Below are 26,285 nucleotides of genomic sequence, written 5' to 3'. Positions count from 1 at the left end.
GTCGGTGATGCCATCCAGCCATCTCATCCTCGGTCGTCCCCTTCTTCTCCTGCCCCCAATCCCTCCCAGCATCAAAGTCTTTTCCAATGAGTCAACTCTTCGCATGAGGTGGCCAAAGTACTGGAGTTTCAGCTTCAGCATCATTCCTTCCAAAGAAATCCCAGGGTTGATCTCCTTTAGGATGGACTGGTTGGATCTCCTTGCAGTCCAAGGGACTCTCAAGAGTCTTCTTCAGCACCACAGTTCAAAAGGTTCAATTCTTCGGTGCTCAGCCTTCTTCACAGTCCAACTCTCACATCCATACATGACCACTGGAAAAACCATAGCCTTAACTAGACGGACCTTAGTCGGCAAAGTAATATCTCTGCTTTTGAATATGCTGTCTAGGTTGCTCATAACTTTTGTTCCAAGGAGTAAGCGTCTTTTAATTTCATGGCTGCAATCACCATCTGCAGTGATTTTGGAGCCCCCCCAAAAATAAAGTCTGACACTGTTTCCACTGTTTCCCCATCTATCTCCCATGAAGTGATGGGACCAGATGCCATGATCTTCGTTAGGAACCTGGAATGTCAGGATCAAGGCCAATTGGAGGTGGTCAAACAGGAGATGGCAAGAGTGAATGTCGCCGATAATAAGCGAACTAAAATGGACTGGAATGGGTGAATTTACCTCAGATGACCATTATATCTACTACTGTGGGCAGGAATCCCTTAGAAGAAATGGAGTAGCTATCATGGTCAACAAAAGAGTCCAAAATGCAGTACTTGGATGCAATCTCAAAAACAAGAGAATGATCTCTGTTCGTTTCCAAGGCAAGCCATTCAATATCACAGTAATCCAAGCCTATGCCCCAACCAGAACGCTGAAGAAGCTGAAGTTGAACAATTCTATGAAGACCTACGGGACTTCCCTGGTGGCTCAGATGGTTAAGCGTCTGTCTACAATGTAGGAGACCCGGGCAAGACCTAAGAAATCTGTATGCAGGCCAGGAGGCAACAGTTAGAACTGGACATGGAACAACAGACTGGTTCCAAATAGGAAAAGGAGTACGTCAAGGCTGTATATTGTCACCCTGCTTATTTAACTTCTATGCAGAGTACATCATGAGAAGGGTTGGGCTGGAAGAAGCACAAGCTGGAATCAAGATTGCTGGGAGAAATATCAATAAGCTCAGATGACAGATGACACCACCTTTATGGCAGAAAGTGAAGAGGAACTAAAAAGCCTCTTGATTAAAGTGAAAGAGGAGAGTGAAAAAGTTGGCTTAAAGCTCTACATTCAGAAAATGAAAATCATGGCATCTGGTCCCATCACTTCATGGGAAATAGATGGGGAAACAGTGGAAACAGTGGCAGACTTTATTTTGGGGGGCTCCAAAGTCACTGCAGATGGTGACTGTAGCCATGAAATTAAAAGACGCTTACTCCTTGGAAGAAAAGTTATGACCAACCTAGATAGCATATTCAAAAGCAGAGACATTACTTTGCCAACCAAGGCCCATCTAGTCAAGGCTATGGTTTTTCTAGTGGTCACGTATGGATGTGAGAGTTGGACTGTGAAGAAGGCTGAGCACCAAAGAATTGATGCTTTTGAACTGTGGTGCTGGAGAAGACTCTTGCAAGTCCCTTGGACTGCAAGGAGATCCAACCAGTCCATCCTAAAGGAGACCAGTCCTGGGTTTTCATTGGAAGGACTGATGCTGAGGCTAAATCTCCGGTAATTTGGCCACCACATGTGAAGAGCTGACTCATTGGAAATGACCTTGATGCTGGGAGAGATTAGGGGCAGGAGGAGGAGGGGATGACAGAGGATGAGATGGCTGGATGGCATCACCGACTCGATGAACATGAGTTTGGGTGAACTCTGGGATTTGGTGATGGACAGGGAGGCCTGGTGGGCTGTGATTCATTGGGTCACAAAGAGTCGGACACAACTGAGCAACTGAACTGAACTGACTGAGTGGTATTCCTATTTTGCTTCAGGTTTCAGTTGTTTTTGTAGGGCTTTGAAAAGTTAAAGAGCTTCAGACAGCATATCTCTGGTGTCCAATAGAGAACAATGTTCAGGTCACAGCATTAGGATCTTAGGCAGAGTTAGTGCTTTGAATTGTTTTAACCTCTTCCCTGGGCTTCCCTGGTGGTGCAGAGGTTAAAGTGTCTGCCTGCAGTGTGGGAGACCTGGGTTCGATCCCTGGGTTGGGAAGATCCCCTGGAAAAGGAAATGGCAACCCACTCCAGTATTCTTGCCTGGAGAATCCCATGGACGGAGGAGCTTGGTGGGCTACAGTCCACGGGTCGCAAAGAGTTGGACACGACTGAGCGACTTCACTTTCACTTTCACTTTCAGCCTCTTCCCCAGTACCATTTTGGCTTCCTTGGTGGCTCAGATGGTAAAGAATCTGCTTGCAATGCAGGAGATGTAGGTTTGACCCTTGGGTTGGGAAGATTCCCTGGAGGAGGGCATGGCAACTCACACCAATATTCTTGCCTGGAGAATCCCCATGGTCAGAAGAGTCTGGCAGGCTACAGTCCATGGGGTCAAAAGAGTTGGACATGACTGAGCGACTAAGCCCAACCAATACCATTCAGGTCCATTCCAACTGACTGCTCTGACTTTACCTGTTGCAGTTAGCATTTCCACTGCTCCTTCTCTGGATGCTTCTAGGATCCCTGGACAAAATGACACATTTTCCCCTAAGTGTGGGTTGCCCAGGTAGGAGCTACCTTAGCTAATCCACACAAGAGTTGCAGTTATAGGGCCTGGCCTGAGTGCTTATCTGTCCTGTAGTCCTAAGAGTCTCTGCAGGCAAATTTCTATTTCTGTCTGGATACAGAAGTCTCTGGTTGTGTTCAGTGGGGGAAAAAAAAACAATGAAAAAGAAAGTAAGTGTGATACCTCATTACAATACCAGGCAAAACCACAGGAAGAGCGGAGACAGTAGTGCAAGGTTCTGAGTGAGTTTTTGGTTATGGTATTCTGTATTGGGTTATAGTATTCTCATGTGATACTAAAAGGAAAACATAAAGTTTTAAAGAAGATGTATATTTTAAGGCTTGTGTAAAATTTATTTGTGGTAGAATCAAAGTTAGGAAGTTTATGAAAACCCAAAAGATAATGTGGTAAAATTAACAAAAATTTGTAAAATTTTTCAGGATTTTAAACAAGCTGCATTGATAAGCAAGACTAATGTGAGCCTATGTCAAGCTACTGCTATGTGCTATCACAGGTATGGAGTGCAATTCATGTTGAAGTGAGAGCAAGTGGGACCGGCAGATTTATAATAGGAGAAACAGAGGAGAATATTCTGGAAGTGATAGAGTACAAAAATGGCGAGAGACACCGAGAATCACTGTATGGAAGTGGGAACCACACCTAAGTTTCTCAAACTATTTTAGCCAAATCAGCAAGTAAATGCCTGCTGATAGCACTGGGGGTATCCATATGATTCAGGTCCACTTATTGGAAAGGACCTTGGTAATAACACAGAATGAAACAATGAATAGCTTGAAATATCTAAGAAAGAATAATTAACTTTGTTCATTAAATGGAGCTAACTTTTTAAAAGTCTGTTTCCTAGAAGAGAGGTTGATTTAGTAAAATATTTTCAAGAAAATGTTACCTTTAAAAAGTGCTTCTAAACTAAAACTAATTAAAATATACCAGTAAATATCTATAAAATATAATGAAATCTACAAAAAAATACATTACTTAAAATTACTTAAAATACATTACTTGTTTCTGGTATTACTGTAAAAAATAAGTAAATTATAGAAGAGGAGAAAAGAATAGTAACATAAGGCTAAAATATAGACAATCAGTTTAAAATTTACTCTGAAATAATATTAGATTGATTTTGCTAACTATAATTTGTAGCTTACATTTCTACCCATACATTTGATATAAAAAATTAATTTCTGGACATTTTACTTTTAAAAGCATAGAAATTCAGCATGTGAATTTCACATTTTAATGTGAAATAGAATGTATTTAGTTATGTAATAGTTTACAGCATTTTTCATGAGTGAAATAATAGCAGTTACTTGGATGAGAAAATTAGCATAGCAAGTAGACTCTGTAAATATACAATTTAGGCAATAGGACATAGTTTGAATTACTTAGGAAACGAACATTCTTTTTTCCCCTCGTTGGGGACATAACTAGTACAGGTATTGTTTCTCTATGAGAGTTATATTTTTTCAATTTTATGAATATGGTAGTATAATTACTGGAGCTTGTAAAGGTAAATTTGGTTAAAAGGCCCAAACTGGTCTCAGACCTTTAAATTTATACAAGCAAAAAACATAGTCACATCATTGGCTATTTTAATACAGCATCTTTGTACAATTCATCTCTTTAAGTAATTGTCATTCTTAAAAAGAAATGGAATAATAATGACTGATGTGTTTGTTTTGGTGGGCGAGTGGAGACCAGAAATGTCTGAGGTCACTGAATTCTCTTAAAACCAAAACCAGACACCAAAATTTTCTCAGCCTCGTTTCTGTGTTTTGCAACTGTTAGAGTCAGTAAATTTTTCTGTGTCAGGTCCTGATCTCCTTTATGAAATATAACCACTAGGTATATATGGCAGGGCCTCCTTAAGCTGAAACTGCTTTGCAATTCCAAATAACCAACTTTCATCATCCCACCAGAATCTCTATTGTCTTTTAATAAAAGTAGAATTAAATCAACAGTGAAATTCTGATAACTCAGCATCCCAATTCCATGTATTTTAACAGTTTTACTAAATTTAACAATAAGGAATGTTTAGTGATTGGTTATATTTATTTCAAGAAAAATATTTTTGCTTTTCAAGTTGAGCTATAACATACTTATGACTTCAGCAGCGTGGTTTGTAAATAATGAGATTCACTATTGATGTTTCATAGTAGAGAAAGTAAAAATTCTCCCATTTGGAAAAATTTTAAAAACGAATAAATGTGTAAACTTTAGAGCTTCGATCTTTGAACTCGTGGGGTTGCAGACTTTTGAAGTGTGCCTTTGTATATCTCTGGTTCTCACTCTTGTGGTTGCTAGGAGACAACATTCCTTAGGCTGAATATCCTACTTGTTGCCCAATTGGGTCACTGAGAGTATTATGGTAGAGTTAATTTTTAGATCTCTTTGAGAAAGCCACCTTAAGATTAAAAAAACAAAAAAATGTCACAGAAGGAGAGCCTGATGGCTCAGAGTTCCATATTCTATCCACTTTTTACTTCAGCACATTTATTTCACTCTTCTTATATTTGCATAAAATATTTCTGAATCTTCGACTCTGCAGGGCACATTCTTTAGTTTGGGGAGGTATTTATGATTTATTTGTACAACCCAGTAGGGCACATCTGGTCACGTATATGATTCATTTGGAAAGCGCGGTGGGCCTTGGTGTCTGTGGCCTAGCCTGCCAGCTCAGCACCTGGTCCTTAGTTAATAGGCACCATAATCAGAGTCACACACCTTCCTTCGGTTTTCACGTTATTTTAGATTTATAGAGACACTTTTTATTTTAGAAAAACGAACATACTTTTGTGTTTGTGTAATTGATGTTTTAACAGTTTATGTGCCAGGGATCGTGTACCCTGATATGACAGACACTCTGCCACATTTTTCCATTTTTAAACTGTCATGTGATTATTTAACAGCAGCCCTAATCTACAGGACATTGTGTGACATACCCATCTTCAGAAAAATGAAGTTGCTGGGTCTATGTTATTTCCTACTGGTGTAAGGGGCTGGGGGTGGTGTCTCTGGCTTTGGCTCCATCACCTCCTCTGGACTTGATTTTTAGATATTATCAGCTTTGAAGAGGTTGCTAGGTGCCTTTCAAGGTCCCTCCCCAGGTTTAAGGTTTAATGATTGTTTACTTAGTCTGAATAGACTAGATGTTTGTTAAACATTAGTGCTGATAACTAGATGTGTGTCAAAAAATAACTTCAATTCATTGCCTCATTTTTTCTTTTAAAATTGGTTTGATGATTTAAAGGGTGAAATTATGTTTTATAAACTACATATTGGCATATATACTCACAAAGGATTTTAAATTTCCCTCTGGGTAAGAGGGAAGCAATGTGTATGATACAATTTGGATGTAAGCATACTAGAAACATTTCAGTGATTTGTGGGGAGAATATGAGAGAACTGGGTTGCCCTGGAAATTTCCATTTACATGGTCACTGTAGGTATGCATCATAAATAAGCAGCTCACTACCTAGAGACAGAAATGAAAGTGAAGAAGAGTTCAAGTGTTAGTTGCTCAAACGTGTCCGACTCTTTGCAACCCCATGTACTGTGGCCCACCAGGCTCCTCTGTCCATGGGGTCTCCAGGCAAGAATACTGGAGTTGGTTGCCTTGCCCTCCTTCATGGGATCTTCCGGACCCAGAAACTGAATGGGTCTTCTGCCTTGAAGGCAGATTCTTTACCGTCTGAGCCACCAGGGAAGCAGTGGCTGTTAAAAACCTATCAGCTACATGCATTTTATATAGAAATGCAAGTTACTACTGTGTAGTTATTATTGATAAAGAGTTCATTATCTAGGCTAGAGTTATTTCTGTAAGACAGTGAGAAAGTGGCTACAAGCATTGTAACCTTGTATTCGGTGAACTTTTACTTCTCAAATAGTGCCAGTTATCAGGAAAGAGGAGGACAGTTTCACTCTAAACTGCTTGAGGGAGGGGAGCCATGTTTTCTTTGTGAGAATCCACAGAGTGAACCCAGAAGATACCAGCTGTCTCATATCCAGGAGTGTTAACTGTCTCCTGTTTGTAATGTCAGGCTCTCCTGGTGCTTTCCTGTTGACTCTTTTGTCGTCTTCTGGCACAGCACTTGGTGCACACTTTTGGACTCTGCTAAGTCACTTCAGTCGTGTCCGACTCTGGCATGGGGAAAATATCATCAACACCTGTATTATTTTTCATGGCATGCACAAGCATTCAAAAAAATTGAATTACACTATGGGAAACTGGATTGCTTTTCAGTTTCAAAGTGAATTTTTTCTCAAACCTTGTGAACACATCAAGGAGAAAGTCTCAGCTAAGAGTTAGTCTTTAGCATCTTCCCCACACTTCATGATAGATGGTACAGCTCTTAGGTTTTGTTTTCTGCAAACTGTATTATCCAGCTCCAATATTTATTTATGTTTATGGTTGCCTTCTGTTTATGACATGAGATATTGATTTTGTACTTGTGGTATTGAAATTATTTTTAAAAATAGATTTACTTAAGTAAAAAAGTGACTTAAAGAGAAATACTCAATAAATGATAGGTATAGTTGGGACACAGGGCAACTGTCATGAAGGAAGGGCTGAGGTTTGAGAAACTATTTTAAGAGATAATGCTGAGTGATATCTAAGAGATGATAGTTACTAGAACAGTTACTCTGGGTTCCATGTATTTTTATAAAGGAAAAGTTAGAAAAGCAAGTGATGCATCTTGTTAAAGTTTGAAACCTTTTTGAGAAGTAATGAAAAGAATGGAAAGAGGAAAATAATCTTTATTGGGTGAGGGTCTCTGGGCTAGGGGTTTTTCACATGCTGTCATTTGGTCCTTCTAGCAGTTTTGAAAAATTAGTATTAATGTATATGTTCAGGCTTAGTTTTGAATTCCAAGCCTTTCTTCTGACTGCGCTGTTGAGAGGTCACCACACCGGCTCTTGTGTGCCAGCTACAAGTATGTTAAAGGTGAAGAATGTGGGTATGGATGACTTGTGGGAAAGCATGGATTTTGGAGCCTAATTCACCTGGGTTTGAACCCCACATATTTGCTCTGTGCAATCTTAGCATGCTATCTACTATGTTATTTAATATGTGCAAACTTTTCTGAGTCATGATATTCTTTTAAGCTATAAAATATAAAAAAACTATAACAAGCTTACAGAAGTGTTGGAAGAATTAAGTGAAATAGTATATGTAAAGCACTCAGCACAGTACCTGGTAAGTAAGTAGTTACTCAGTGTTAGCTCCTTTATTCTATTAAAAAATTCTATGGCACCCCACTCCAGTACTCTTGCCTGGAAAATCTCATGGACGGAGGAGCCTGGAAGGCTGCAGTCCATGGGATTGCTGAGGGTCGGACATGGCTGAGCGAATTCACTTTCACTTTTCACTTTCATGCATTGGAGAAGGAAATGGCAACCCACTCCAGTGTTCTTGCCTGGAGAATCCCAGGGACGGGGGAGCCTGGTGGGCTGCCGTCTATGGGGTCTCACAGAGTTGGACACGACTGAAGTGACTTAGCAGTAGCAGCAAACTCTCCATATTAATTGAAATTAAAAATAGTTATTAGATTTGCATGTGAAATGGCAAAGTGACTTTATATACCCATGGATAAATGTTTAATTACTTCAACAACGCTCACCTAACCCACAGGAGACTAATCAAGGAAGACAGAGAGACAGAGTTATCATTTAGTCACATATATTCACAAGTTAATAATAAAATGCATTTCACCTCTTTTTCTCCCCTCCTCTTTTGGTATCCAAAATGAAATGAGCTGCCTTTACAGAAGTACTGAAGTAAAAATTCCCGTGTGACAAAAAATTGAGCTCCTTTCATTATAAAGGATGTATTATATAATAATGAATTTATTTTAATCTGATTTAAATGGTATATTTTATTAATAATAGTATGTTTTTCTATGCTGTCCACAGATAACTGTTATAAATGTGTTCAAGAATGCCATTCAGATTTTTATAATTCTGAAAGAAGAACTCTAGAATATCATCTCAATGTATTCTGCTATAAAGAAGGCTCTTACTTCCCCTCTTTCCTTCTACCAATATCTTCAAAGAACCCCATCAGACTGCCTTAGGTCGTATGGCAATAGTTCTTGGTGGTGGTGGTAGTTCAGTCGCTAAGTCACGTGACTCTTGAGACCCCATGGACTCTTGAGACCCCCTGCCAGGCTCCTCGTCCATGGGATTCTCCAGGCAAGAATACTGGAGTGGGTTGCCATTTTCTTCTCCATGGCAATAGTTCTTGTGATAGTTCATATGTTAATAAAAATTAAAGTTTTTTTTTAAGGGTTAATGCATTCCTGTATGTAAAGATTATATACAGGAAAGCACTTAGATAATTCACCAGAAAGCATTAATATTTTCATTTCTTTTCAGGAATAAAGAATTTGAAGAAGCTGTCAACTTCTTCACCTGGGCTGTTAAAATTGATCCACATTTTCTGGATGCTTACATTGGAAGGGGAAATTCTTACATGGAATATGGACATGATGAGGCCACCAAGCAAGCACAGAAGGACTTTCTGAAAGCACTGCATTTTAATCCAGTCTATACAAAAGCCAGAATTTGTTTAGGCTATAATTTGCAGGTAATATCATATGACAACAGTTTGGACCACGAAAGCACCTTTTGGACAAGAAAGAGGTTGTATTTGACCTTTCATTGGTGCTGGGTATATGCAATGCTTCTTTCACTGTGAACATTTTACCTTTATCCTCTTATTAGTATTCACAGTGTCAGTGGGAAGCAGGGGTTTGATGAGTTACAGGGAGCCTGCCTGGGGAGCGTACCCAGGAACCTGGTGTGATAGTGAGATGAGGATCTTGTGAACTTGAGTTGCCTTATTGCCTGCACCTCTTTCTACCTCACCCTGTTATACATACCACTCTTATAGACAACTGTTAAGACTTTCCCAGTGAGTTTCACATATAAAAACCTGGTTAAAATTTATTTCACTAGTTATACCTGGGCTCCATAGGTTTTATCCTATTAAATTAGTGAAAAGCTAAAGGGAACAGACAATGTAATGACATGACCTATGCGATGGACCAGACAACCACTATATAGGGACTTCTGAATTCAGGTCATCTTCCAAATGGCAGTGAATTAGAACACACTGGAAGCCAAGAGAATAGGCATGTGTCCTTCCAGCTAGTTGGAAGAGTGTTGTTCTTTGTGTTATCAAGCGTGTCTCTGAGTGATTTCTGGGACACTGACCTGACCCATACGCTCACTGAGCTACGGGCACTACAAAATATGGAGTGATATTCTTGGAAGAAAGTGCTAGATGTGTTATATTTTCCATGAAAAGGAAAGGAGTAATCTTTTTGTGCCTTTTATTATTAAAAAAATTAAACAATGGGCAAAAGTATGTTTAAATTATGGTAATTTGCAGAAATTCCTATTAACAATATCTTTTATTTTTTAATATAAATTTATTTATTTTATTTTTAAAATTTATTTATTTTAATTGGAGGCTAATTACTTTACGATATTGTATTGGTTTTTCCATACATCAACATGAATCCACCACAGGTGTACACGTGTTCCCCATCCTGAACCCCCCTCCCACCTCCCTCCCTGTACCATCCCTCTGGGTCATCCCAGTGCACCAGCCCTGAGCATCCTGTATCCTGCATCGAACCTGGACTGGCGATTTGTTTCACATATGATATTATACATGTTTCAATGCCATTCTCCCAAATCATCCCACCCTTGCCCTCTCCCACAGAGTCCAAAAGACTGTTCTATACATCTGTGTCTATTTTGCTGTCTCGCAAACAGGGTTATCGTTACCATCTTTCTAAATTCCATATATATGCGTTAGTATACTATATTGGTGTTTTTCTTTCTGGCTTACTTCACTCTGTATGATAGGCTCCAGTTTCATCCACCTCATTAGAACTGATTCAAATGTATTCTTTTTAATGGCTGAGTAATATTCCATTGTGTATATGTACCACAGCTTTCTTATCCATTTGTCTGCTGATGGACATCTACAATGTCTTTTAAAGTTGAGGGTTTTGTTTTTTTTTTTTCATTTAAAAAATAAATGAATTTGGCTGATCTAAGACTAAGAGGAGGTTGTGGCTTGGTTATAGTGAGGTATGCCCAAGAACTGATTAATAAGGGAAATAAGATTGCCTTCTGAGAGTTTAGCATGAAATTAGCCATTATTTGATCACAGTAGAAACTTGCAAAGTCAATTTAGAGACAGGGTGACTCCCAAAACAGCTAGAACTGACTGCAATCAAAAGAAATGTGTTAATGTCATCATTCATTGCATTTGCTGGGCACCTAGTATTGGACAGGGACTGATCTAGGCCTGGGGCTAGAGCGGTGAAAAGACACTGTGTTCTTCTTGTAGAGTTTACTACCTATTGAAGGGATAAGCATCAAGCTGGCACATGAATAATTACTTAATTATACTCAGGATAAGTACAAAAAAAAAAAAAGATGGGTTTTAGGACAGTTTATATGAAGGAAACCTAGCTTTGTTTGAGGGGATGAGGAAAGACTTTCTGAGAAATTAACATTTAAATCGAGGTATGAAAAACTAGTAATTAGGAGTAGGAGTTGGGGCTTAGAACACGGTGTTCCACAGAGAGGGACCAGCTCATCTGGTGAGAAAGAGACAGAGGGCTTAAAGGAGAGAGAATGTTATGGACAAGGGAGAGTGATATGGGATAAGACTGCAGAACTGAGTAATGACTGGAGGTGAAGGTCATTTTAACTGGTTTAGGTCAGTTAAAAATGTGAATATCACTCACCAGAGCACGGACATCAGATCTGTATTTTATGAAGATCTCACTGAGTGTATATCAACCTGAAGGAACTCATCAGTATGAGGAAGAATTGAATCAGGAATGGAAGGGCGGAAAAATGAGAGCTAGAAAAAGCCATCACATCCTGTTTAGGGCCACGAGTGACCATTTTTTAGATAAATATGAAACAGATTCCCCTTCTACGCGCCTAGCACTAGAGACGTGGAAGTGAGCAAAACAGATGTTGTCAGGACCAGACAAGTTTAATTCCTTGTTTATCAAATGAACTTGTGATGGTGACATTGATTTTTACATAATTTACTGTGAGGGAGAAGTTTACTGGTTAAAGACAGTGTCTAGTTAACTCTAAGTTCTATTTTGTATTAGTTTTATTCAAGAGTCAATTGATTTTATGTGAGAGTCAGCTTCTGAGACTGGCAAGTTGGGTTTTTGAGCCCACAGGAATAAAAGACAGGCCCTGGGCTGTGCTGAATTTATCAACTCACTGCTTTTCTGTGATGATTTATTTAGTTGCCAACTGGTCTTCTCTAGGAAATACTCTGACATCTTTCTGCTAACAGTGTCCCTCTCCTAACCTTCTCTCTTTTTTTCCAGTTGGTACTAAGGTTGGTATAAATACCTGCTTGATTGATTTGTATGCATTTTTCATGGAATGTGTATAGTGATCCTAAAATGCCAGACACTGGTGCATTTTAACAGTTAGGTTTTATACCATTATGGGCTTCCCTGTGGCTCAGCTGGTAAAGAATCCACCTGCAATGCTGGAGACTTGGGTTCGATACTGGGTTTGGAAGATCCCCTGGAGAAGGGAAAGGCTACCCACTCCAGTATTCTGGCCTGGAGAATTCCATGGGCTGTATAATTTATACACTTTGACTTTATACCATTAGTTTATTTAATTATTGAGCACATATTTATTTTGTTATGTATAATATATATAACTAGAGTTTCAATGCCAAGCAAATAAACGATTCCTGCCTGTGTGTGCAGTGAAAGTGAAAGTTGCTCAGTTGTGTCCATCTCTTTGCTACCCCATGGACTGTATAGTCCATGGAATTCTCTAGGCCAGAATACTGGAGTGGGTAGCCATTCCCTTCTCCAGGGGATCCTCCCAAGCCAGGGATCAAATCCAACTCTCCCACTTTGCAGGTGAATTCTTTACCAGCTGAGCCACAAGGGAAGCCCAAGAATACTAGAGTGGGTAGCCTATCCCTTCTTCAGCAGATCTTCCCAACCCAGGAATCGAACCAGGGTCCCCTGCATTGCAGGTGGATCCTTTACCAACTGAGCTTGCAGAACTCAATGTAAATTTTGTAGTGATTGTCAGAAGCATTGGTGTTTCCCATGGTGGTCAAGATTTTATGTTGTTGAAAACCCATCTAAGAGATGACTCTGATTATCAGATTTATTTCAACTAATTAAAATTTCAGCATAAATACTCAGAGGAATCAGTCATTTGAATGTACTCACAGTACAGCCTACTTCTTTGTTTAAAATATCTTAGATTTAGCACAGTATAAATATACCCTTACTAAAAGACTTTATTTAAGTTAGAATCATAAACATTTGTCATGATATGGACAATTTCCTACTTGGTGTAAATGGAAAATTATTTTAGGCCCAAGGAAAATTCCAGAAAGCTTGGAACCACTTTACCATTGCTATGGAAGTTGATCCAAAGAGCTACCTAGCCTATGAAGGAAGAGCTGTGGTCTGTCTTCAGATGGGTGATAATTTTGCTGCATTTCAGGATATAAACGCTGCCATAAAGGTAAAAATCCACTTATATTATATTTATCATTAGTGTAAATTAATGTCATCAGTGAATAAGATGAAGTAAGAAGTCCTCTGTTGCCTTTTAAAAGTGACTTGTAGAAAAAATAATATTTGTATTTTTTCCTCCAGGAGTTTTGCAGAATAAAGAGTTATTATAGCTTGCCAGTTTTATAACCTAAATGTATTTAAAATTTTGAAAATACATTTCTCTTCGTTGATTCCTCTTAGTACATGCAAATTTATAGCTTCATGATACATCAATATTATTTTATAATTAAAAAAATAAAATAATCTTCTGGCTTTGAAGGAACTAAAGAAAGAATAATGTAAATCCCCAGCTTTTTCTGTAGTGAAATGGCAAATAAATTCAAAGACAGAAAATCTTCCTTTTGTCTTCTCAATTTTTGGATTCTTTTTTTTTTTTTTTTTGTATATTTGGGTAGATATTGTAATCTTTGAGATCAGAAAAGGGAAAGACCTGAAAGGTAATTGCTATACTGCATAGGACAAATAAACATGGTAACTTTTTAATTTCTCCTCCAGCTTAACAGAGCTAAACAGACAAACTTTTCCTTATGCATCTATTCTTAAGCCCCATTCTTTGCAAAGGAACTGAGTAAAGCACTAAGATTATTTGTTTTATTGCAACCAAATCAACAAATTGTTGGCATTGAACCAACTTCATGCCGAGTCCTTTCTCAAAATGTTTGCTCTAGTGGAGTTTTACCTGCCCTATAAAATCACTAGCTTCCCACAAAGAGATTTCATAATGTCCATTTTTGCAGACATGAAATCGGAGATAAATACTATTCCCAGACGCTAACTGCTCTTACTATTATATTGCAGATCAATGCTACAGCAGAATTCTTAACAAATCGTGGTGTGATTCATGAGTTTATGGGTCAACAACAGAACGCAATGAGAGACTATCAAGAAGCAATTTCTTTAAACCCCACCTACTCTCTGGCTTACTTTAATGCAGGAAATATCTACTTTCATCACAGGCAATTTTCCCAGGTAATGTGAGTTTTCCTTCTTGTTTTCTTTTTGACAGTAAGTGCTTTCTTCATTACATATAGTTTCAAAATGCAATCTTTATGTCTCAGGCATTCATTAGCTCTTGAGGAGATTTTCTCTTTCATAAGAATGCCTATAATTATGTATTAAATGTTTACACCTCTGTGCGTTTATTCTTTTCATTATTATCAGCCACTCAACACTTGTCCAGTAAACATTGTTTTGGACTTCTCCAGGTGCCTGCAGTCTCCTTGCTGTCCATTGTTGCCAGCTTCCCACCTGGAATTCTCTGCTTTTTGTCCCCATTTAGCAAAATCTCAGACTTTCTTTCAGATTATCTTTCATGATGTAATTGTCTAGCTCATCGTAATTTCTACCTTAAGTTTCAGTCACATGAGCACTTGACTGGGGGTGAGGAGATGTGTATGTTACTTCTGGTTTTTATGGCAACAATCTTTTTTTCAGCATCAGTTCATAATGTCTGAAATGAAAGTGTTGGGTTAGTAGATGGTATTTTTATATTTTGAATTTATTATGTTTGAATTGTAATGCATTATATGAATCAAACTATTTGTTGTGTTTTTTAAATGTTTACTCTTTTGTTCTTTATCTTCAATTTTATTATATTCTTTGTCTAATTTTTTGAGTCAGAGCTTTATTTATTCACTCTTTCACTTATATTGTGGTAAGTTGTTAAGGGTTATGCCTTTCTCCCAAGTAATGTTTTCAGCAGTATCCCCTGAAGTTTGGTCTTTAGTGTTTTTATTTTTGTTTTCCCAAAATGTTGCACTTGAAATTTTAGCCAAATTTCCCCTTTGCTTAAAGGATAAATTGATGGAGCACTTAAAATGTTCAGGAGGGAGGATTTTTATATTTTTAAATATTGAAATTTATTGGGTTTTAATGTGGTCTAATACATGATAACTTTTTTTTCTTTAATATTCCAGGGGCCTTCCCAAAGAGAGTTTCTATCATTAGCATATAGTGTTGAAATGTATAAGATCTACCTTATTAATTATATTTTAAATTAATCTTTATTCATACTATTTTGTTCATTTGGTTTATCTTATACAGAGAAAGGTTTATTCAGGTATCCTATAATTAGTGTGATCCTATGTAGGTTTCTTTATATCTCTTTCATTCTTGTTTAGTGGTTGAGTTGTGTCCAACTCTTTGTGACCCCATGCACTATGGCCCTCCAGGCTCCTTTGTCCATGGAATTTCTCAGGCAAGAATACTGGAGTGGGTTGCTGTTTCCTTCTCCAGTTATATCTGTTTAATTCCCACCTTATGAAATATAGTATTTCATGTATAGATATTAATACATATTATATATGCATTGTGAATTGTAATCTTCAGCGTTACAAATGCTCTTCTTTGTTTTTCTTTGGAATAAATTCTCCTTTATATGATATGAAGATCCTGCCCTCTGATTTCATTTGATTTGCTTCTGCTTGGTATTCCTTTGTCCTTCCTTTTATTTTCAATGTTTAAAATTCTTTGTTTTAGTTTTGTCTCTTTCCTACAGTGTAGAGTTGGATTTTGTTTTAGATGACAAAATTTGAAAATATTTATCTTTTCATAAATATCCCATTTATATTTTGGCATAGTCAGTATATTTGGTCTTAGTTCTGTTATTTTATGTTTACGTATATTTAAATTTTTATTCTGTGGTTTATTTAAAAATTTAGAATTTTTCCTAATATTTAGGAAAGTTTACAGTTTTGCTTTGTTGTTCAGTCACTGAGTCATGTCCAACTTTTTGCAACCCCAGGAACTGCAGCACACCAGGCTCCTCTGTCCTTCAGTATCTCCTGGAGTTTGCTCAAATTCATGTCCATTGAGTGGTGATGCTATTTAAACATCTCATCTTCAGCAACCCCTTCTCCTTTTGTCTTCAACCTTTCCCAGCATCAGAGTCTTTTCCAATGAATAGTCTCTTCACATCAGGTGACCAAAGTTTTGAAGCTTCAGCTTCAGCATCAGTCCTTCCAATGCATATTCAGTGTTGATTTCCTTGAGGATTGACTGGTTTGATCTCCTTGCAGTTTTGCTTTAGTGATTACCTTTATAAAAAATAACTTTGTACCCTCACTTCCTTATTTCTTTAGTTTCTCTGCTGTGCTGTGCTGGGTGCTGTGCTTAGTTGCTCAGTTGTGTCTGACTCTTTGTGACCCCATGGACTGTAGCCCACCAGGCTCCTCTGTCTATGCGATTTTCCAGGCAAGAATACAGGGGTGGGTTGCCATTTCCTTCTCCAGGGGGATCTTCCTAACCCAGGGATCAAACCCAGGTTTCCCACATTGCAGGCAGATTTTGTATGGTCTGAGCCACCAGGAAAGTAAAATGACCCTTTAATTTCTTTCCCTCTTACTTCTCCCTCTCACACATTAGTCACTTTTAGTTAATAGTTTTCTCTTTTAAAAAATGTTTATATTTATATCCTTAAATATGCTTGAGCTTGTTCTATCAACTTGTCACGTTAACTTGCTTTCCATTCTCTCTGTATTTTCCCATTTTGTTATCCTTCGTTATTCGTATGCTGCCAGAAGATTTAATATTTGAATACTATTTTGTTATCCTTATTTTTTGTTTTAGTCTTAGTTCTTCAGTTAAATATATTTAAGTTCTTCAGTTAAATATATTTAATTCTCCTCACCAGGCTTTTTGCCAAAGTTTCCCTTCTAACCAATCATTTTTTGGTACTCTAAAATTAGTCTTCTAGTAGAGTCCTGGGGACTTCCCTGAGTTAGTAATGAATGGTAAACAATCCACCTGCCAATGTAGGAGACCCAGGTTCAATCTCTGTGTCAGAAAGATCCCCTGGAGAAGGAAATGGCAACCCACCCCTGTATTGTTGCCTGGAAAATCGCATGGACAGAGGAGCCTGGGGGGCTACAGTCCATGGGGTCACAAACAGCTGGACAGGACTTAGTGATTGAACAACAACCACAACAGACAGAGTCTTGAGAAAGGGTTCATATTCCTTCAATTGTTTCATGTTCACAGCTGTTAGCCTGCAGCCTTTATGTCTTAAGACAGCATGTCTGGATTTAGTATCCTTCACTCACTTTTTCTTTCCTTGAATGTCTGTGTCTTTCACTATTTTTTGGTGTTATATATGTTGGTACCCAAAGTCTGATACAAACTTGATTTTTGTTGTCAATGACTTCTTTTTGTCAGAATCACCAAACTTTTTTGTTTTTATTTTTATAAATGAAAAGTTTTACTCAAGTATTTGTTAGAATTGACCTTTTGGGGTCAAAGTTATAAGTACAGACTATGCATTTTCAATATTTAGATTCCAGAAAATTTGTTTAATTCAGTGTAAGAATTTTTCTGTTTCACTATTTTGATTTTCTTCAATGGCAATGAATGCCAATTATTATAAATGGGATATATTTTGATTCTATATGCCAGTTATTTTTTTTCAAGCAATTTTTTAATCTCTTAATTTCTGTTTCATTTTCTTCTGCATCTCTCTCCTAAATCTTTGCGCTTTCCTGATGGCTCAGATAGTAAAGAATCTGCCTGCAACCTGGGAGACTTAGGTTCTATCCCTGGGTTGGGAAGATCCCCTGGAGGAGGGCATGGCAACCCACTCCAGTATTCTTGCCTGGAGAATTCCAAGGACAGAGGAGCCTGGTGGGTTACAGTTCATGGAGTCGCAAAGAGTCGGACACAACTGATCGACTAACACTTTCTAAATCTTTACTGTGTTTTCTATTTGTTATTCCCTTGTGGACCTTATAATTCAGGTTTCTTTAAAATTCTTTTCTATGCCATTTCCATGACATATCTTCCCGGCTACCTCTTTTTAAAGATAGATTATTTATTTATTTAATTTTAAAAAATTAAATGCAATTTCTTACCAATTTTTTCTAGTTCATTTTATAATGTTACAACTTTTATCTACAGTGTAGCAATACTTTTTTTCTGGTCACTTTTATTTTATTTCTAAAAATCTATTAATTTTTTATCTTTGGTTTTTACAATGAAGGCAGGCAAATTACTTTTCTGTTACTTATATTTGAATGAGATAATTTTTTTTTTCCCCTGGACTGAAAGCAGAGATTCCTGTGGAAAACAAGGTGATGTTCCATGGTAACTTTCTGAGTTGAGCTGCCTCTGATGCTTCTGCAAAGGACTTTCCAGTCTATTCTGCTTAGTGTAGCCTGGTTTGGGAAGACTTTTATCACAAGCTCTGTGTTTCTCAGAACTTCTCACAGTCCTTGCTTCTAAGATAACATACTCATCTTAAAAAATTGTCTTTATTGCTCGCATTTTCTGAGATCTATAACCTCTGTATTCTCCTCTACCACCCGATATTGTCACCATACCCCTTAAAAGTGATCTTTGGGACACCTTTATCTACTGAGAGGCTACAGTCCTTTGCGTTTTGCTGGAAGAGTTGAGCAAGTACTTCCTGATTCCACTTAGCTCTTCATTCTTTCAATCTCCTTATGTTTATAATGTACCTGCCATCTGCTGGGAATTAATGAAGACCCTGAGGATACAGAGCTAAACGAGACAAGGAAGACTTCTTTTATGATTTAGTTTACATTTTATTGGAGGAAGAAATAGAAAATAATATAATATTAGTAGTGTGATAAACATCTAATACCACCTCATGTAAGCAGTACTATGTCAGTATTAGCACGTGTGTGGGACTATAGGAGGTTACCTGGGTGGATAATGTAGGTGGAGAGAAGGGGTTTAAGGAGCAAGCTCTGGGGTAACATGAGTGTTTAGAAGTGAGGCAGAGAGGAGATGCCAGAGTGTAGACTGAGAAGGGAGAATCCAGCCAGGATGATAGGAAGAAAAGCAAGAGAGCATATATCACCTCAAGAACAAAGTGTTTGAAGAAATGTGTCCTGTGTCAAATGCTGCTGAGAAGTCCAGGTAAGAGAGGATGGAGAGAATCCTTGATGACTTTGGTAAGAACATCATTGGAGTAGCAATGGCACCAGAGCCTTAAGTGGAAAGGGTTTTGGAGAAAATGTGAGGTGAAGACTTAGACAGTTCAACTAGTTCCACAAATTCTCCTGTGAAGAGAAGTAGTGAAATGGGGGTGATGGCTGGAGTGGAGTAAGGTGTTGCTACTTTTAATTTTTTAAAATATGAGGGATATTGATTCATGCTCCTATGTTAAAGGATATGGCGGAAAAGGAGAAATTGTTGGTGTAGGAGCGAGTGATAGAGATAATTAGGATCGACATCTTTGAGGATTTGAAGGGGCTAAAGTTTGGAAGTTCCAGGGGTGGCCTTTGAAGAGAGCAGGTCACAGTATCCATTATGTCGTGAAGGAACGGACAGAGTACAGAAGAGAGTACCACTGCTGTAGATGGATAGATTTTTTTTTAAGTTGCTTTTTATTTATTTATTTTTTGATTGCACTGGATTTTTGTTGCTTTGTGCAGGCTTTCTCTGGTTGCGGTGTTCAGTTCAGTCGCTCAGTCATGTCTGATTCTTTCTGACCCCATGGACTGCGGCACGCCAGGCCTCCCTGTCTATCACCAACTCCCAGAGTTTACTCAGACTCATGCCCATCAAGTCAATGATGCCATCCAACCATCTCATCCTCTGTCGTCCCCTTCTCCTCCCGCCCTCAATCTTTCCCAGCATCAGGGTCTTTTCCAATGAGTCAGTTCTTCACATCAGGTGGCCAAAGTATTGGAGTTTCAGCTTCCGCATCAGTCCTTCCAATGACTATTCAGGACTGATCTCCTTTAGGATGGACTGGTTGGATCTCCTTGCAGTCCAAGGGACTCTCAAGAGTCTTCTCCAACACCACAGTTCAAAAGTACCAATTCTTCGGCGCTTGGCTAGTTGTGGTGAGTGGGGGCAGATCCTCATTGTGGTTCGCAGGCTTCTCACTGGGGTGGCTTCTCTTGCTGTGGAGTGTGGGCTCTAGGCGTGGGGGCTTCAGTAGCTGTGGTATGTGAGCTCCACAGCTGTGGCTCACTGGCCCTAGAGTGCAGGCTCAGTGGTTGTAGCACACACGTTTAGGTTCTCCTCGGCATGTGGAATCTTCCCAGACCAGTGATGGAACCCATGTCCACTGTCTTGGCAGGTGGATTCTTATCCACTGCACCACCAGGGAAGTCTGATAGGTAGATTTTGATAGTAGGCATTTCTATTTATTGATTATAGTTTTTCCATGAGATATGAGTATCATTTACCAGTTAAGAGTGAGGATGGATAGGTAAAAAGGGGGACGTGTGGCTAGGAGTTTTGAAGAGGAAAGAGAACATGTGAAATAATTATTCTAGAGAGTGGTAGTGTGAACATTCCAGGGAAGTATAGTAGGACTCCCAGACCACTTTAAGTTCTCATTTGAAGTTTGTGGTTAAATCTAAAGTGAGATCTTGACTCTATACTGCTTTGTATATAATTCTTTCTATACAAATTCAGTATGGCTTTGTGTCACTCCATAGCCATTTCTCTGAGTTGGTCTCTTATCTCCTCATTCCAGGTAAGCTCTTCACTGCCAGGAGTCACACTCCTGTCTCTTCCCTTCTATTTCCTTACTCAGAAAGCACATCCATACCCAGGGCTCATGCATGTCAGCCTCTACCTTTCTTCTGAGCCCCTAACCCATACTTTTTACCAGTTGCTGAAACTGGATGCTTTATAAGTGCATTAGAGTCAAAATGGAATTAATCTCTGTATCTTCTACACCCTGTCCAGCTCTTCTTCCTAGAAACCCTGTCTCAATCCAAGATGTCATTCCTTAGAGTCACCTGAGTGATTTATTGCATCAATTATAATTTTTCTTCCTCAGCTTCTTCTAATCAGTCATCTGATTCTGTCAGTTTTGCTTCCTAGTTTTTTCTCACACATGCCATTTCCATTCTATTTCTACTGCAATTGCGTTAGTTTCATTCTTTCCCAAGTTAAATCAGTTAGCTTGCTGACCCCTATGATGAGGTTGGTTGACCTCAGAGGTGAAGTTAGATACTGGGAACAGAGAATTATCAAAGATATTATTGTGTAAGGCATAAATGAGATTGTCATAGCTCAGACCTCAGATAGCTGGGAGTCTAATGTCTTCCGAGGGTGACGGTCAGGGTAAGTTACCTTAAACTTTGTCAAGCTCAGACTACTCTCCAGCTGGGTTTTGGCAATGTGTCTGTGTGCTAGAGAGTTAGTTAATGAGATTAAGACATACACAATGCCCAGGGCAATTTTCTGTTTCCATAACTGCTTATGGTCCACGTGAGAAGGAAACTCTCACATTTTAAGCTTATTTGTCCCTAATAAGTCTATGGATATCATGTATAAGACTGTTTGGTTAGATCTGAAGTGTAGTTTGAATTTTGATCATACTTAAAAAGTATGGCTCTTTTTCCTCAAACTAGGGGCACATCAGCTGGGCAAATATTTGATCTAAAATATATTCTGTCCTCTGTCTTGATAGACTGGATACCTGGGCTTTATAGTGTGTGCTCCCTTCAGAGACAAACAGACTTTGAGAGTGGTTTATTCAGCTATTTTTGTATGCTCTGTGGGTTTTTTGTGGAGAAAATTCTTCTATTTGCTGTACACCCTCCTCCCTGCTTTATTTCTGACTATGGATGGTAGATTTAGGGCCAGGAGGAAGGGTCTTTCAATAAACCAAATATTGGGCCATCTCTAGAGGGTTAAGACATGTATGTGTTCTGGCTTCTTTTGTGATTAGTTAGTAGCTTAATGGTTTTAAACCACATTTGGATGCATCATGAATTATAGGTGACTTTTCAATAATAACTGAGTCAGCCTTCTAATTAATTACAGGTACAAGGGAACTTACAGTTATGGTTCTGAACTAATTTTTGTTTTGGGGATTGAAATTCTAGAAACACAATTTAAATCAGAAAGGATCTAGAAGCTAGTAAACAAGTTGTAGCTTCCCAGGTGGCACTAGTCGTAAAGAACCCTACTGCCAGTGTAGGAGGCAGAAGAGATGTAGGTTCAGTCCCTGAATCAGGAAGATCTCTGGGAAGGAAATACTACAGCCCACTCCAGTATTTTTGCCTAGAGAATCCCATGAACAGGAGCCTAGAAGGTTACAGTCCATGGGGTCACAAAGAGTTGGACAAGACTGAAGTGACTTCAGTCAATCCTAAAGGAAATCAGTCCTGAATAGTCATTGGAAGGACTGATGCTGAAGCTCCAATACTTTGGCCACCTGGTGTGAAGAGCTGACTCATTAGAAAAGACCCTGATGCTGGGAAAGATTGAAGGCAGGAGGAGAAGGAGACGATAGAGGATGAGATGGTTGGATGACATCACCAACTCGATGGAGATGAGTTTGAGCAAGCTCTGGGAGTTGGTAATGGACAGGGAAGCCTGGCGTGCTGCAGTCCATGAGGTCACAAAGAGGCGGACATGACTGATTGACTTATCATGTCAATCAGTGGAAATTAGACCAGTTGTTAAATCAAGGCCATCCATTGTGGTAGGCATCTTTGTCCTCTAACTACTCCATGGGTGATAATACTCCTGTTCTTCTAGTAACCTCATTAAATATATAGGCTTTCATTTCCTAAGTAGTATATATTTAAAGCTGCAATAGAAAGTTATATTGTTCACAGTTAGCCATACTATAGTGTTTTACTAAGTTCATTTATTTTAGCTGGGGTAGGTGTTAGCTCCTACCTGATTGAAGTCATCCTTTTGTAATTTTGAATTGTGTAGTTTTTATTGAGGACTTATTGGTTAGTTAAAATGAAACTTAAATTACTTTTTGAAGGAAGTCTTGGCCCTGCTTTGAGTCATTCCCTTGCCTCATTTGTAATGACTGTGAGTCCAGCCTCCTGTTCAGGAGTGAATTCTTTAAGCTTTTCACAGAGGAATGTCAATTCTGCTGCCTTTTTAAGGGATCCTTAAATGGCACTTAGCCACAGCATGGAACAGCTCCCATTCTGGGATGAGATGGATTACACAGTCTTGATCTAATTGCTTATCAAAAGTCACAAACAGTCAAATTCATGGTGTATTATCTGAGGGCTATGATCTCTCCATTTGCAGATACTAGCAAAAAAAAAAGATGTATCCATATAATTGAGTCTTTATTATATTCTACATATTGTTCTCAGTACTTTACCTGTTAGCTCACTTAGCTGTCATAGCAGCACTGAAAGTAGAGTTCGATTTTTTGCTTTCATGAGTCAAAGAGTGTTTTAGTTACTCACCCGAGGGCATAGAGCTAATATGTGGTAGAGCCTGGACATCTGGCCCTGAGGTCTGAGCTCCTGGCCACCATGTTCCCAGTGTTTTACTTCACCCACAGTGGAAGTGTGAGAACAAATCCCTGGGAAATATAAAGAAAAACAGTCCAGTGAAGAAGACGGATAGAAAATGATCAGAGAGGTAGAAGAAAAACTAGGGAGACTCCCTGTTTCAAGGACAAAGAGAGTTTTAAGGGGCAAGGAGAGACCAAGGGCATCTGTGCCACAGAAATGCTGTGGGAGGAAAGGTCGAGAAAATGTCTGCTGGACTTCACAACACCCTTAGCCTTACCAAAAACTGACCTCATGGAAAGAGGGAGATCGATAGAAGCCAGACTGTGGTGTGCTGGGGGAAAGTTGAGTGCTAACGGAATTGGATTCAGCAAGCTGTATTGTTAAAAATGACTTTTTCTAATTTAGGGAGGTTTCAAAGTTTTTTTGAAACTGTGGTGCGCTGGGGGAAAATTGAGTGGTAAAGGGATTGGATTCAGCAAGCTGTATTGTCAAAAATGATTTTTCCAAATTTAGGGAGGTTTCCTTTGAATTCAGATTCAAAGGAGTCAAATTTTTATTCATTCTCTAACTAGAGAAGAGATTCCTACCTTGAGTAGTAGCGTGTCTAATCAGTATCTCAAGCTATTTGCGGTGAAGGAGCAGTTTTTAAGATTTTTCTAACTTACTTAAGACCCCAACACCGGTCTATGGACCACACTTTGCAGGGTCCTTTCCAGCTTGAGAATTTGTTGTGAAGCATCTGGAGACTTGGATCTTCTTGAAAAGCTGATTTTTATCTTCTCTCTTCTTTCCTTATAGCTTTTCATAGTGTAACTGTGTTTTTAAACCTTTTTGGTATGGTTTAGAATTTTATTTTCAAAGTTCACTTCTCTCTTTAGCCTTTACTCTGCTTTTATATGAAAAGTGTTAAAGTTTTCTAACTTATGTTTTATTTTCCTGTTGTGACCTTTTTTCCTAATTTATAGTGTTGTATAGGGATATGGGATTTGTGTGTGTGTGGTGGGGGGTGGTGGAGTAGGGGCACAGACAGCAGGGGGAGGTGGTAGGAGAACATTTCACTTCAGCAGGGAGGAGTATTTTATCTCCAACACTATCTAAAGCTGCTGACACAGGATGATAACCCAAAGCAGACCAACTATTGGTTGGTTTTATTATCATCTTTTACATTCTCTTCAAATACTGTATCTTCTTATCATCTGTATCTGATACAGATGGCCTGAGTTTTATAGTAAAAGTGTTTCAAATTGCTGTATAGCTGCCAGTTAAAATATATTCAGATTGTCATTATCTTCACATTTCTATAGGCTAGTGACTACTTCTCAAAGGCTTTAAAGTTTGATCCAGAAAATGAATGTGCTACCATGAATCGAGCTATTGCAAATACAGTATTAAAGAGATATGAAGAAGCAAAAGAAGATTTTGCACACGTAGCTGAAAGCTGTCCATTGTGGGCTGCAGTATATTTTAACAGAGCATACTTCTACTGTTGTTTAAAGCAATATGAACTGGCTGAAGAAGACCTAAGTAAAGGTATTTTTTTGGGTAATTTTTTGAGTAAGATTACAATGTTTGAATTGTTTTTAGATGACAAAAGAAGAAAGACATCAGGTCTGTTTGCTTAGATAAATTTACATTAGAATTAATGGTTTTATATATCTTATCTTTAATGTAATCAATATAGATTTGTTTATGTAATAACACCGCATTGATATTTAAAATGTAGAAAATTATTAGGGAAATCATACACAAATATTGCTCGACTTTCAAAAAAGACATTGTACTGTGTTTCCCGAGTTAGTTTTCTTATAAAGATTCAAATGTAACTAAATAATGTACATATGAGGAAAAATGTTTTCAAATAGTTAATACTAAAGTATTATTTTATTTTTATATTATATACTATTATTTACTAATAACTTATAGTAATAATAAAGTATTATTATAATTTACTATAAAATTTGTATTTAAAAAATGAGAGTCTTTTTGAGTGCTCACATAAAAGATACCTTGAAATTTTTTTTCTTTTACAGCTTTGTCTTTGAAACCTAATGATGCCGTAATATATAATCTTAGAGCAGAAGTTCGTGGTAAGATAGGTCTGATTGAAGAAGCTATGGCTGACTATAACAAAGCACTTGATCTTCAAGAACATGCCTCGGTGGTATGACTACATAGACCACAGATTCTGTAGCAGTTTACACAGTTGTTCTTTCAGAAATTGAAACCTGTTTGTTGCTTTTTAAAAAGTTTTCACTATCTTCATTGTTGTACTCTTTGTGTTAGTCTTCTATATAATCCTTTGATACATTTAACATCTTCTTTATATATTAATGATAAAACTTCTAGATCATTTTCTGCAGATTTGTAACAACTCAAAAATGAATTTTTTTCACAAGATTAGAATTTAAATGAAAATGTTTCTCAAGGGCCCTAGAAACACAAAATATTTTTTTTTAAGTAAAATAGTTCCTTTAAAAATAATACTGCATGATTTTAGAAAAAGGATCATTGACCTTTTCATCAGTATCTAGATATTCAACAATATCCAGATTAAAAAAAATAGAGAGCTGATGACTATAAAGAAATTAAAGTCAAGCACATTTCCTTTCTCCTCCTTTGAACAATATCTGCACAGGTCTGACTTCTTCCTAGTATGTATGTTGTTCCAACACATGAACATGTTTCTCTTTTTCATGTAGCCTCCCTCTCAGGATGGCGCCTATGAAGATTTTGAGCATCCACCTCTTTAATG

General features: G+C 38.1%; 1 protein-coding gene across 1 annotated transcript in view; it reads left to right on the top strand.

The window, feature by feature from the left end:
* TTC6 (tetratricopeptide repeat domain 6) overlaps positions 1–25,795 on the top strand; it is a 205,036-nt gene extending 179,241 nt beyond the window's left edge. Inside the window, exons 26-31 of the mRNA XM_040257100.1 lie at positions 3,153–3,226; positions 9,106–9,316; positions 13,132–13,284; positions 14,136–14,306; positions 24,838–25,063; positions 25,564–25,795. Of these exons, the coding sequence (XP_040113034.1) occupies positions 3,153–3,226; positions 9,106–9,316; positions 13,132–13,284; positions 14,136–14,306; positions 24,838–25,063; positions 25,564–25,700 (972 nt within the window). The 3' untranslated portion in view covers positions 25,701–25,795. The remainder of the gene's footprint in view (positions 1–3,152; positions 3,227–9,105; positions 9,317–13,131; positions 13,285–14,135; positions 14,307–24,837; positions 25,064–25,563) is intronic.
* Positions 25,796–26,285: the final 490 nt, after the last annotated feature.

The sequence above is a fragment of the Oryx dammah genome, unplaced genomic scaffold, assembly GCF_014754425.2.
Source record: "Oryx dammah isolate SB20612 unplaced genomic scaffold, SCBI_Odam_1.1 HiC_scaffold_16, whole genome shotgun sequence".
NCBI lineage: Eukaryota > Metazoa > Chordata > Mammalia > Artiodactyla > Bovidae > Oryx > Oryx dammah.
Note: the sequence above shows the minus strand (reverse complement) of the source record. Positions and strands in the feature narration are given on the sequence as shown.